General features: G+C 42.6%; 1 protein-coding gene across 1 annotated transcript; it reads right to left on the reverse strand.

The window, feature by feature from the left end:
- Nucleotides 1-811: 811 nt before the first annotated feature.
- LOC115657035 (homeobox protein ARX-like) lies at nt 812-12,905 on the reverse strand. Its single transcript, XM_030574230.1, has 5 exons — nt 12,803-12,905; nt 11,835-12,120; nt 11,049-11,094; nt 3,725-4,011; nt 812-1,555 (listed from the first exon to the last, which is right to left on the reverse strand). The coding sequence occupies exons 1-5, from the start codon at nt 12,903-12,905 to the stop codon at nt 1,330-1,332; spliced, it is 948 nt and encodes a 315-aa protein (XP_030430090.1). The 3' UTR covers nt 812-1,329.
- Nucleotides 12,906-13,585: the final 680 nt, after the last annotated feature.

Consider the following 13,585-nt stretch of genomic DNA (forward strand, 5'->3'; position numbering starts at 1 on the left):
AGCACTAATATAGCTCTTTTACATCTGCATAGTGTTCAGAAAATTCATTTAGTCCTCACAACAGTCCTGTGAGATAGGCAAGTAGTCTGTAAAATGGGATGATACTTACCCTCCTTTATAACACACTTTGGTATTTCTGGATCAAGAGCTAGTTATTGTTCTTCTCACCCCCATTTTACAGCTGGGGAAACTGAGGCAGACACAGCAAATGGCTTGCCCAAGGGTTTTTGTAAATTTAATGTCTACTCACCAGAGCCTCAGTTTTTACTCTTCCCAATAATCATTTCAAAGACTTTTTTTTAAAGACCCGTTAATAATTTTCACTGCAAATCTAAATCTATTTAGGCATACAATATACTTTGAAAGAGATTTACAAATAATGAGAGTTAACTTAACCATAATGGTCTGCTACTATTTGCCACCAGTCACACTAAAAACATTCAGAAACCTCTTGGTTAAAACTAGTAACTACTCACCAATATGTGTGTGTGTGTGTGTGTGTGTGTGTGTGTGTGTGTGTGTGTGTGTGTGTGTGTGTGTGTGTATGTATGTATATAGATATAGAATTACACACAATTTACTGCACAGAAACAACTATTTCTTATAGGACAACTTTCATTTACAAAGTGATCTATGGTCAAAGGCTAAAACTTAGGATATAGTTATTAAAACATTACTGCATCGAACATAGAAGCAAACTTTTTTTTGTTTATTTTAGTTTGAAACAAGACACATTTTGTACAAACCTAGTTTTGAATCAAAGCCCTATATTCAAAATATTTCATACCTCATTCCTGATCATTCTGTTTACTTTGTGAAATTTCACTGTCATTTGTACTTCAACGTGAAGCATGATCTTTAAATTAAGAACATACCATATATTGATTCTTAGGTCTAAACTATTGTTGTTACACAGTTCCTCCTGAGACATCATTTAAGGATTGTTTATAAAACTCCAGAGTTGTTTCTACAGAGGATTTTCAACCTTTGTGCTAATGTCCAGTACATCATGGGGTTTCACAGCAAATCGTTCTTTACATTAGTTTTATTTAAGTAGAAGAGTCAATTCCTGATGTATATATTTTTTAATGTTGAAAATTCACCATAAGTAGTCATTTATCAATTTGCTACATGACCGCACAATTTTGTGTTATAAGAAAGGAAAGCTATTTTTAGCAGGATTAACATTTCCATCAGTCCATTTTGCAGATGGAAGATTTACAGATGGGTGGTTTTTCTTTTTTTTTAATATGCCTCTGTATAACGGGATCCACTTATGGGAGAAGGCATTTGCTTTCTCCTGTGCTACCGCAGTCTGCGGGAAAGTTCCTAACAAAGTTCTTTGTTAGTGTTTGTAAGACTGGATAGGAGGTTTAATTGAGGGATTTGTGCTGAATGTTCTTTCGCTTTGAGCCTTAGTGCTGCAATGCTCGACGTTTTCCTTTCAACCGCTGCCGGATCAGTGAAGGCAGTGAGACCGGGGTCTGACGGGGGTCCTGGCGCTTTCATTAAGACTGAAGCTGTTGTCATGAGAGGATTTAAAGCATTGAGAAATCTATAGTTGGAAAAAAAAAGTCAATAGTAACAAACCAAGAAGTATTTTGTAGAAGAAATATTTACCTTATTAATAACCACAGCACTAAACGGGGTTGAATTTTTTTAAACCCAATTTTTTCTTTCTTCCAAACTTAGATTTTTTTGTAAATTAACTTTTAGCTTTTTTTTTTTTAAGCACATTCGGCAAATCCACTTTGCACCTAATAAATATCACTTACTAAACTGTGGCTGCAGCAAACAAGAAAGACGTTCATACCATTGCATTGCATGCAGCTATCTAGAAAAGTCAGTTTTGTTAGATTTACTGTCATTCTCTTAACATGTTACATCCTTTCTAAGCAAACCTTGTAATGTGGGAGAGCAGCATGCTCTGTGGAAACAACAGAATACTTCATGAAGGCAACAATTTTCAGCTAGGTCTCTGTGCAGCCAATTTGTTGTGACAAGTTATTTCATGTGAAAAGCAGCATAAGTCGGCATGGCAGAAAGGTGTGCTCATTAATCAGAGGCTATAATATAGGCTGTCATTTCAGGAGGGAGAGGAGTATACAGTGCTAACACAACAGCAGCTTTCGGTTGTTTAATTTCAGCACTTGGATCGAGTGAGACTGAGGAGCCGATCTTCAGCTATTTATAAATCATCAGAGCTCCATAGAATTCAATGGATCCTGATAACGGACACAGGTTCAGGATCTCCCCATAGGTCTTGGAGGTTGGGAAGGAAGACTCTGAACTCAACCATGTGCTTATTGTAGTCAATGGCAAAACTCCCATAGGGATTGGGCACACGTGTCTTCAGTAAAGGAAATGTTAATAGTACGAGCATAGCCCTGAAATGAAAACCAATGATGTCAGCTCTGTCATTGGTGCTCAGGGATCCAGGGCCATGTTCTGTTCTCCTGTGTGGGAATATCCAGTATATTTCTCTATTTTGTAAAACCACCAGAAGAGCTCATATCTAGATCTGTTGTAGTAGATTTTAAGATGTGTAATATACACCTGTATATACAAGATCAGAATAGAGTCCATAGTTGGTCTACATTAAAACAGTCTGTCATGAAGACAAGGGCCCACTGACTTCAATGGGGCCAGGATTTCACCCAACATGCACAACTGCCCTTTAAACAGTAACTATGTAGAATGACTTTCACTAGGGTTTACAGCTAAATTTAGGGCCAACTCCTTCTTATTTTACTCAGCTTTGTCCCAGTGAGTAAGACATGTGAGAGCTGGCCTTTTTAATAACCTTTTATATTCCTTTAAATGGACAGAATTCATACTGTAACATTGGAACACACATTTAATTAGGGCACCTATGAATTGCTTACTGATATTAAGCTGTTGTAATGCATAACAATGGCCATACTGGGTTAGACCAAAGGTCTATCTAGTCCATCTTTGACAGTGGCCAATGCCAGGAGCCCCAGAGGGAATGAACAGTGATCCATCCCCTGTTGCCCATTCCCAGCTTCTGGCAAACAGAGGCTAGAGACACCATCCCTACCCATCCTGGCTGATAACCATTGATGGATCTATCCTCCATGAATTTACCTAGTCCTTTTTTTGAACTCTGTTACAGTACTGGCCCTCACAACATCCTCTGGCAAGGAGTTCCACAGGTTGACTGTGTGTTATGTGAAAAAATACTTTCTTCTGTTAGTTTTAAACCTGCTGCCTATTAATTTCATTTAGTGACCCCCTAGTTCTTGTGTTATGAGAGAGAGTAAATAACACTTCCTTATTTACTTTCTCCACACCAGTCATGATTTTATAGCTCTCTGTCATATCCCCCTTTGTTCATCTCTTTCCGAGGTGAAAAATCCCAGTCTTATTAATCTCTCCCCATATGGCAGCCATTCCATACCTCTAATAATTTTTGTTGTCCTTTTCTGGACCTTTTCCAATTCCCATATATCTTTTTTGAGGTAGGTTGACCACATCTGCATGCAGTATTCAAGATGTGGGTGTACCATGGATGTAGATAGAGGCAATATTGTATTTTCTGTCTTATTGTCTATCCCTTTCTTTTAAATCTCAAGGTTTAAAATAAAGGGATAGATAATAAGACAGATAACCTCATGATTTAAAAGAAAAGATAATAAGATAGATAATAAGACAGAAAACCTTGAGGTTTGAAAGATAAACACTTAAAATATGCTCTCTGTACCTTCCAAAATGGGGACTTAAAATTGGATTTCTGAAGAGAGATGTCCAGGCAAGACTGCTGAGACCAAATGGCCCTAAGCTTGCAGGGCTGAATGCTGGAGTTACAGATGGCATAGCTATTGTTGACAGTGGCATTGATCTCCATGCGTGGTCCAGAAGAGGAGACTGACTCAATGGAATGTCCAAAACCATACCCAATGGATGCGTTAAGGAGAGTCCTGGAACGTTCCCTAACATTTCAGTTTTTTCACGTTTCCTCCATTTTGCCCTTCTGTTTTGAAACCAGACCTTCAGAGAGAATACAAAAGGGTTAGCTAAACTGAGTTTATTGCTGCTTTTATCAGCTATGGTAGCTATGATGCACATGGCATAGTAGTGACCTTTATTTAAAAAGTACAGTTTCTATGTAGAAAGGTTCTGTTTATAAAGTGTTAATTATTAATTAATAGATGTCATAAGCATGTTTATGGATTTGAGTAGAATCTGCTGTAGGCATATCAGCAAAAGGTGTTATTGGTTACAAGCCATAGTAATACACAATCTATGACCTGTTGGACTCTAACTGTTGACTAATCTATTAAACAATGAAAATAGCTATTAATAATTTATTACCCCTTTATTAGTTAATCCTTCAAATATGACCCCCCCAGACCTCCCCAAATTGAAAGGTGGCTACCTCAGTCGATGCAATTTAAAAAGCAATTTAATCAGAAGTGAAATAATTTTTAATCAAAACCATGAGTGTGATTTAAATGCCTAGATAGTCTGGCTGACTAACTACATAGATAAGTATTTAAAAACATTTTTTAGATGCTCTTATTACTTGCCATTACTCAAACTGATGTCATATATAGTTATGTGATTCACTCAGTGATAGTACAATAGAAATCTGTTACTCAAGATATCAAATATATTCAGACACTTGAGTGTTCTGGTAACCAGGAGTCAATAAAACAGGAAGACATGCTGGTAGTTTCTTAGACACAGGGCTTTGGATGGTAAGGAGTCTACTGTATAGTATACTTTTGTACAATAAACTGTTTATCATATCAACTTCTCTTTGTAAGGCTGCACTCTTAATTATTTTAGCCTATGGAGTATATTATAAAGTAACAGAGAAGTGAGACTAGAATTTAATCTACTCTGACAACTGACACCGCACCATTTTTTTTGTAATTTTGACTCTGTCTTGGAGTATTCTCTCTTGGGTCCCTAGATATGTGTGCGCACTAAGGTGAAGGTGCATTGGGAAGCATACAGCAGAGATGAGCTGAAACCAGAATCTCAGCTAGGAATGTTCCCAAGCTTGAGGATTCAAAAATCTAAATGTTCTCAAATGTTGAGATGTTCTAATTCAGGTAAAGAGACACATTCAGACTGATTTCTGAACTGTATCTGGGCTTGGAGCAAAGATTTTTAGTTTGGGCCTATCATCTCTAACACAAATTTTATATCTAGCCACTACTGAAAATCAATAAGCCATTAGCAGAAGTTTTCATATAGTATAACGATCATGTATGAATTGGTACATTAACAGTCCCCAAAATAAGAGTATATATTTTCTGCAGAGAATGCTGGGATAGACATTTCTTCCATCTGCAGGTGCAGCATTATAAAACGAATCAGTTCAAGTAAGACAATCAAAGAATTCTAGTGTGTGGAGAGAATTATCATGTTTTTAAAATGACCTATGAGTCACAATATATTTTTGCAATTTTATCAGAAGTCTCTAATATTAGTGCAACTATGGTCTGGGAGCTGCAGCAGGGTTGGCTTGGAATCACTGACTTGCTCTGATCTTGGGAAAGTTGTTTACCCTCTCTATTTGACTTAGTTTACCTGTCTGTAAAGCTATACTAGCATCTGCTTCACAAAGAACTTTTTGATGCATATTTAAATAATAATTGTAAAGTGCCAAGAGCTTCTGAAGAAAAGCCCTATAGAAGTCAAAAGTTGTTAATACCCAAAGTACATTGCTATATGGTATGTGTTGCTAGCCTTGGTATCACAGGCCTGATCTTTTCCCTTTACGTCCATGGCAAAACTCCCATTGAGTTCAAAGGGGACAGGATTGGGCCACACATCAGTCTCACTAAAATATATTACAATATATATATAATAAGGAGCGAAAAGATACTGTAATAAGGTATCCACATGGCATAAGTCTCGTGAATGCTTATTCACAGGGATCTAAAGAAGCAGTGACTATTTGAACACATTCTGCTTAGATTTTTTTTTTTTAAAGCTAGCAATACTCTGTGGAAAATCTAGTGACTCTGCAAAAATAACGGTGTCTTTTTCCTCTGGGCATCTAACGTACACTTTGTGCTTAGGTCTGTTGGCAAGGAGATTGGTGTTTTGAATCAAGAAATGGACAAAGGAAAATATCACACATTTGACAAAATCTGGCACACTAGTGTTGAACAATAACTAATCTTCGGGACACAAGGTCTAATATATCTGAGATTGTAAAGGGTCAAATTTCTTATAGGGGATAGCTGAACTAGTGAAATGCTCGAAATCTATATCTACAGATGGGAGCCAGGTGCACGAAAGAGACACTTTCAATTGTGTTCATTCAGCTTTAGGTATTGGCTAAAACAGATTTTAGTAATTTAATTAAATTATTTTTACAAGGTTTATTGGTTAAATAGTGGCCTCCAATCACTTGCCAATAAGTATCATAAATGGAGCTAGAGTTGGTATCTCAGAAGGAAAATAAAACCACTAGCTTTAAGCCACCACTGCTCCCTCTAGAATGGAGTTCAAAGGGCTAAAAGAGGAGTGAGACTATTACATGACACTTGTGCCTCACGTTTGGCCAGCAGATGAAGAACGTTGCACTTTGCAGTGTTGCTAGTTTCTTTGTCCTGTAAAAGCATTTTGACCCCTTTCCTAAACAGAGCAAAAGACAAGTGCTACGTGTATGAGAGAATATATTAATACTGTTGTGAAATGTAAGCATTTTTTCCATCAGTCTGTTCCAAACAGAGAAACTGAATGAGTGAAATGTTTGCTACCTTAAAATGTTAAAATAATTCCTTCAATTTACTCTTGTGTAATCTATAGAGCTGTCTTTTATGATTGCAATACTATTGCTTGTCCATTGTGCAGATTGTAACTCCAGTGTAATAGCTGATTTCAATTGGCCACCAGTTATTGTATTTATCAAACTTCCTTTAAAATCTAAACTGAATTTGGACTATCAGCACTGAAAGTCATTATTTAGGTCTAAAATCCCAATCTTGAACTCCTGGCTTGGGCAAAATTCACGCTAATAGGAGTGCTACATGGGGCATAAACACATATCTTACCTTGCAGTGTCATTATAAACAGACAGTACTTTCAAAACTTTAGCATTTATATTATTATAAATTAAGATTTAGATTATTTAATACAAACATAAAATGACTAATTTATTTTTGCTACTGATTAATAGAAGAGTTCAACTGCCTTTAAAAATAACTTAGCTTTACATTTTTAGATCATCAGGTTACCTGGGTAGTCTGCATCTATACACAGATGTGTACGAACTTGCAGCATGGAATACATACTGTTTAGCTAACCATATCCTCTTGGGCTAAATCTATTCAGAATAATGTGCTGGAGGTATGTAACAAAGAAAAGTGAATTGTAGGCTCCTGGAGTCATTACAGTTTTGATCAGTTTTTAAATGTAACACGAATGGACTATAAACCAGTGTATATGAAATACTGCATATGTTATTTTTATACTGCCCCAGGAAGAGGTACGGCAGGTGTCTCCCCAGAGAAGCAAATCTCAGTTTGAAAAGCAGGGCCGGCTCCAGGAGTTTTGCTGCCCCAAGCAGCCAAAAAAAAGAAAAGAAAAGCTGCAATCGTGATCTGCGGCAATTCAGCAGGAGGTCCTTCGCTCCGAGCGGGAGTGAGGGACCCTCCGCCGAATTGCCGCCAAATACCTGAAAGTGATGCCCCGCTCTGGAGTTGCCACCCCAAGCACCTGCTTGATAAACTGGTGCCTGAAGCCGGCCCTGCTGAAAAGCAATGGGTTGCTCTGCTGGCTCAATGAGGTATAGAAATGACAACTCTGCGTTAAATTAGCGTCACAGAGAGTTACTTTTGAGCAGGTCCAGAAGATACCATTGCGGTATATTTAAAAAATGGTCTATTAACATACCATGCTATCTAAGTGCCTCTGAATCTTTAATATATTTATCCTCACAACACCTGTGTGATTTATTATCTCCATTTTACAGTTGGGGGAATGAGACCAAGAGACCAAGTGACTTGCCCAAGGTACTTGTCTATTGCAAAGCATGGAATTGAAACTCTGTCTCATGTTAGCAACCAAACCACTCTGCCTGTGACACGTCTAGCCTCCTGAGGGCTGTAATACTGGGGTCTCATCTCAGTTGTTGGGTTTCGTGTACGAGTGCTGGGTGGTGGTGATGACCTGTGATACATAAGAGCTCAGGTTAGATACTGTGGTGGTCCCTTCTGGCCTTGAATTCTATGATACTGGAGTATCCTTCCTCTCAATACTTGCCTAGTACTCCTATGTGGCTATGCCACTGAATGTTCTGTTCTTCTTTATGATATTCACAGGAAGCTTGGGTTCAAATCATCTACATGATCCCTTTTGCCAATGTCTCAAAAAAGAGATATCGAACAGCGCAACCCAACTGCATGCAATTGGCAAGCCCCATATGAGAAGGTGAGAATGCAATTGGGGAAATGGGTGGGTTAACAGTTTTGCATCCGTGTTCATTTTGTGGGAGAAACATGTGGCTGTCATGTGTTAAGGTATTTTATTACTAGTAGCATTGGTGATATTTATGTTGGGGTGTGTGGGGAGGGGCATTTTCTTTCCTTAAGGGTCATAAAATAACTTAGCTGCAGGATTGAGATGAAAAAGGTGACAAAGCTTGCTCACACGTGTAAAATCATTGAGCACTGGATGCAATATATAATATACAAAGGTATTTAGGCTTCTAACTTCCACTGACATCAATGGATTTTAGGAGCTACTTATCTGTAAGGATCTGGGCCCAAGTGTTAAAATATGGAAAGATGAGGAAATTCAAGATTTCTGGGGCCAGCTCCTCAGCCAGTGTAAACTGTCACTGCTCCATTGACTTCAACCTATCGACAGTTTACACAAGTTGAGCATCTGGCCCCGATGGTGGCGTGTGAGGAGAAACAGAGCTACATAGATGAGTCTGTGAGTAAGCCTGCCAAATCAGGGAAGAGGTTGCAATGCATATCATACTCATGAAAAATGAACAGTACATGCTGGGAGCCAAGTCATGACCGCAGCTTGCAGCTGGACTGACATGCAGAGTAATTCATTAAATATCCGATGTACAGTATGTGCTGATTGGTTTTGTGCTAATTTGGACCCTTAATGGTCTGTTTGAAACTACATTTTTAACAAGATTTAATATTTGCTATGTAGACAAGTATTTTGGTTTTTTTTGTTAAACAGTAAATGAGTTAATACCAGAGTTTAATACTTTTTAAAAGGGACTGTTAATTATGGGTGTTTAGAACCAAGGATAGGCTTCTTTAGAGGGCTGCAGTATGGAAGATTGGTTACACAGTCTTTGCATCTGTATGCTTAAGGTTTTGTCTGATGTTCTATTATAACTGCCCAACCTAGTAATCAAAATTCCCTTCAAGCAGACATTCCCATCTCAGTCTCAGAATCATCTTTTAATTTATGTAACCTTTTTTTTTAAACAATGCAGATGTTTTCAAGTTAAATTGGGGCAGGAGACGGTGCATGAATGCTTTTGTGAACTACATAAATAACTGCTTAGATGAAGAACGCAACATTCAACTAATCATTAGTTCACAACACGATCTAACCATTTTGCGTCCTTTTATTGTTTTGGTCAAGAACCAAAACATCAGATTTTGGCACTTCAAAAGAAACCGTATACATATTTTTGTAATGCTAATGTGGACTATTACAAAAACTAAATACAGAAATTGCAAAAATGCCCCTATGCATTTAATTTTGGACCATTACAGACCGGTGGTAAAAATGCGTTTTTAAGTGTACATCTAGAACATTTTACTGTCTAAAACGTTATGGTTAGAGTTTTTGTCTCAGATTTAATAATGGATGACATGTCCAGGATATTTCTCTTTTCTTTAAAAAACAAATATCAAGGAGAACACCAGCTGATAAATGTCAGAAAATTACTAATGTAACTACATTCTAAACTCCTATACAATACTATTGTCCCCAATTAGGGTGACCAGATGTCCCAATTTTATAGGGACAGTTCTGATTTTTGGGTCTTTTTCTTATATAGGCTCCTATTATCCCCCACACCATCCTGATGTTCACGCTTGCTGTCTGGTCACCCTATCCCCAATTAATTTTGTTTGAAAATATTTTTCTAGTGGAGGAAATTATAGTGAAAAAGTATCAAATTTTATTGTGATTCTAGGCTTTTGTTGGTTTGTTTCAGAACTTTAAAATGTAAACATAAAATAGTATTTAAACAATATGTATACAACTCATTCAAATCCACGTCGACATCCATAATCCGATGTTTAAATAGTTTAGACCAATGGCTCTCAACCTTTCCAAACTATTTTACCCCTTTCAGGAGTCTCATTTGTCTTGTGTACCCCCAAATTTCACCTCACTTAAAAACCACTTGCTTACAAAATCACAATAAAAATAACAAAAGTGTCACAGTATGCTATTACTGAAAAATTACTTGCTTTCTCATTTTTACCATATAATTATAAAATAAATATAAATATTGTACTTACATTTCAATGTATATAGAGTAGTACAAACAAGTCATAGTCTCGCTGAAATTTTAGTTTGTATTGAGATTGCTAGTGCTTTTCATAAAACTAGGCAAAAATCTAGATGAGTTGATGTACCCCCTCGAAGACCTCTGCATACCCTCAGCGATATGCATACCCTGGCTGAGACCCACTGTTTTAAACAAGGTGCAAAGCCTATTTTTAAATGATCATTTAATGTTCGCTGAAGTGTATTGATATTATATCTGACAATTACTACATTTCATTTAGATGTTTCTGGCTTTGTGAGGGGTGGGATACTAACAACTTCTCGTTCTTTTAAATTCAAAGCTCTGATCACATTTGGTTCTCTTTTGTAGGATAATATGGAATAACCCCTCCGTTTTTTACATCATTTGCAGCAACACTTCTCAATCTGAGTGAGCTGGAAAAATAAAAAAGCCAATAGCACTAAGAAAACACTGAAGACTTAATTTTAAGCTAAGAATGTTTATACATATCAAATGGCAGTGTATTCAGTCCATACTGGGTCCATGTTCTTTAGTACCTGTTACTCACCTGAACTCTGGCTTCTGTTAAATCCAGACGCATTGCTAGCTCCTCTCTGTAGAAGAGCCAAACATCATTTAGTATTCCCATCTTTAGTCATAAAAAAGGGTTGGCTTCATCAAAAACAGCCCCATCGAAAACTGAGAGTTCGTTAAAAGTCAGATCAGATCCCCGGCTCTTTATAGGGGATTTCTAATCTAGCAGCCGCTGCACAGTGCCTACCAGTCTGAGCCTATATAAACAGTAACATACAGCTGGAAGGTTTTTATGCACACACGCAGGTAACTGCATTAGGACCGTTGAGACAGCAGTAAGTGGATGTAAGATCTAAGACCCCCTCGCACACCATAGTGTCCTGATTTCACCTTGATTCCCACTTCATGGGAGCGCGGAATCGCATGTCCTCCAGCTGTTACTTTAAAGCCAGCGATTACAGTCCATCCCTGAGCTACTTCCCTTTGCTTCAAGTGCTTTTCCTATGCGCCAGAGTTACCGTTCGCTTTCTTGGGGGCTCCCTGCCATTACATACCCTGGGTTCATTCAGTCTGGTTTATTCCCTACACCAGGGAGTGGCATTTACAGGGCAGTGACCATTTCAAGGTCTGGCCTGCCTGCGGGGAGGAATCTCTCTTTGAATCTCCCTGGACCCAGTCGAAACTTTGGGGGCAGGGCCCAGTCAGGGCCCGATCCTCCCACAGGAGGGCAGCATCTCCCAGGCTCTGGCCCTACAGGGAAGGGGGAAGGGCTATGCTGGGGCTGGGTGCCCCTGGGGGAGCGGCCCGGCCGCCCTCCTACCTGGTGAACACGTCGGGGTAGTGGCACTTGCGGAACGCCCGCTCCAGCTGCTCCAGCTGCAGGTTGCTGAACGTGGTGCGGTAGCGCCGCTGCTTCCGCTTCAGGGGCCCCGGCGCCTCAGTCGCGGCTGAGGGGGCGGAGAGACCAGCCGCCGGCTCCCCGGGGCCGCTGCTGCCCTTCTCCGCGTCCTCCGCCGCTTCCTCCTCCGCCCAGGCGCCGGGGACCGGGCGCTTCTCTGCCGCCAGCGGCGCGGGGCAGGGCTGGGGTGGCTCCGTGGGGTCCCCGCCTGGGGAGAGGGAGAAGCGGAGAATGACTGGAGGGCCCAGCTGCTGCGCTGCCCCGGGGAGCTCCGCACTGGGGGAACCGGCAGGACGCCCTGGTCCCCGCATCCATCCCCGGCGGGTGGGGGGCTGGCAGGGCGCCTTGGTCCCCGCATCCATCTCCGGCGGGTGGGGGTCTGGCAGGGCGCCCCGGTCCCTCCATCCATCCCCGGCGGGTGGGGGGGGGGCTGGCAGGCGCCCCGGTCCCCCCCATCCATCCGCGGCAGGTGGGGGGGGGGCTGGCAGGCGCCCCGGTCCCCCCCATCCATCCGCGGCGGGTGGGGTGGGGGGGCTGGCAGGGCGCTCCGGTCCCCGCCATCCATCCCCGGCGCCCCGGTCCCCCCGATCCATCCCCGGCGGGTGGGGGGCTGGCAGGGCGCCCCGATCCCCCATCTGTCCCCGGCGGGTGGGGGGCTCCCCGGTGTCCCCATCCATCCCCGGAGAGTGGGGTCTGGCAAGGCGCCCCGATCCTCCATCTATCCCCAGCGGTTAGGGGGCTGGCAGGGCGCTCCCGTGTCCCCATCCATCCCCGGCAGGAGGGGGCTGGCAGGGCGCCCCGATCCCCCATCCATCCCCGGGGGGTGGGGCTGGCAGGGCGCCCCGATCCTGGCTGCCCGGGGGCAGTTCCCCGGGCGGGGTCCCGCTCACCTTGCCGCTTGGCGGCGGGGCTCCGGCCCAGGATGCTGTCTATGAAGTAGGAGGTGAGCAGGTGCAAGGCGGGGGCGGCCGGCCCGGGGGCTGCGCTCTGCATGGCTGCGGGCTGGCACCGGGCAGAGCCCCGGCTCCGCGCCGGGTTTTATTGGTGCTGGCAGCGACCGGCTCGGCGCCCCCGGTATTAGCATTTCATTAGCGCGCTGGCGTCAAGGCCGGGGGTGGGACCCGCACTGGGGCCGGGTTCGCAGCCTGGGCAGGCGGGGAGGGGTGCCAGACAGCCCCCGGGAGCCTCGGGGAGGGGTGCCACCCCGGGAGCCGGGCGGAGGGAGTTGCCAGACAACACCCCCTCCCCTCAGGCTCTGCCAGCGATCCCCTGCTGCCTTGGAAAGTGGGTGCCGCCCCCCCAGCCTCCCGGGGGGGGGCACCAACTCTCCCAGAGCCTTTGCAAGGATGTGGTGAGGTGGGAGGAAGCCCCTGCTGGGGAGAGCTGGGAGTGAGTGCCAGCTTTCACCCTCTGGAGCGGGAGGTGCCAGGCCGGCAGGGAGCTGCCAGGCAATTGACTCTTAAAGGTTGTATGCAGGGGAGGTGGGTGCTTGTGTACAGGAGAAAGGGCAGATCTCTTGTCCTGGGTTTCAATCGGCACTACTGGCTACAAATGGGGGGCCAGATTCTGAGCTCCCCTCCAGTGGTGTAAGGCCAGAGTCTTCCATGGAGTTAGAAAGACAGCAGTCTGGCGGAAGGGAGGCTAGAATCTGGCTCGCTATCAGAAACAAACTA

This window comes from Gopherus evgoodei, chromosome 9, assembly GCF_007399415.2.
Source record: "Gopherus evgoodei ecotype Sinaloan lineage chromosome 9, rGopEvg1_v1.p, whole genome shotgun sequence".
NCBI lineage: Eukaryota > Metazoa > Chordata > Testudines > Testudinidae > Gopherus > Gopherus evgoodei.

Bases quoted from the DNA above. Each gene is read 5' to 3' on its own strand.
- LOC115657035 (XM_030574230.1), bottom strand. From the start codon at position 12,905: ATGCAGAGCGCAGCCCCCGGGCCGGCCGCCCCCGCCTTGCACCTGCTC. The intron at 12,121-12,802 runs GTGAGCGGGACC...CCCTCTCCCCAG, and splicing joins CCCCGCCGCCAAGCGGCAAG to GCGGGGACCCCACGGAGCCA. The intron at 11,095-11,834 runs GTAGGAGGGCGG...GCTCTTCTACAG, and splicing joins TACCCCGACGTGTTCACCAG to AGAGGAGCTAGCAATGCGTC.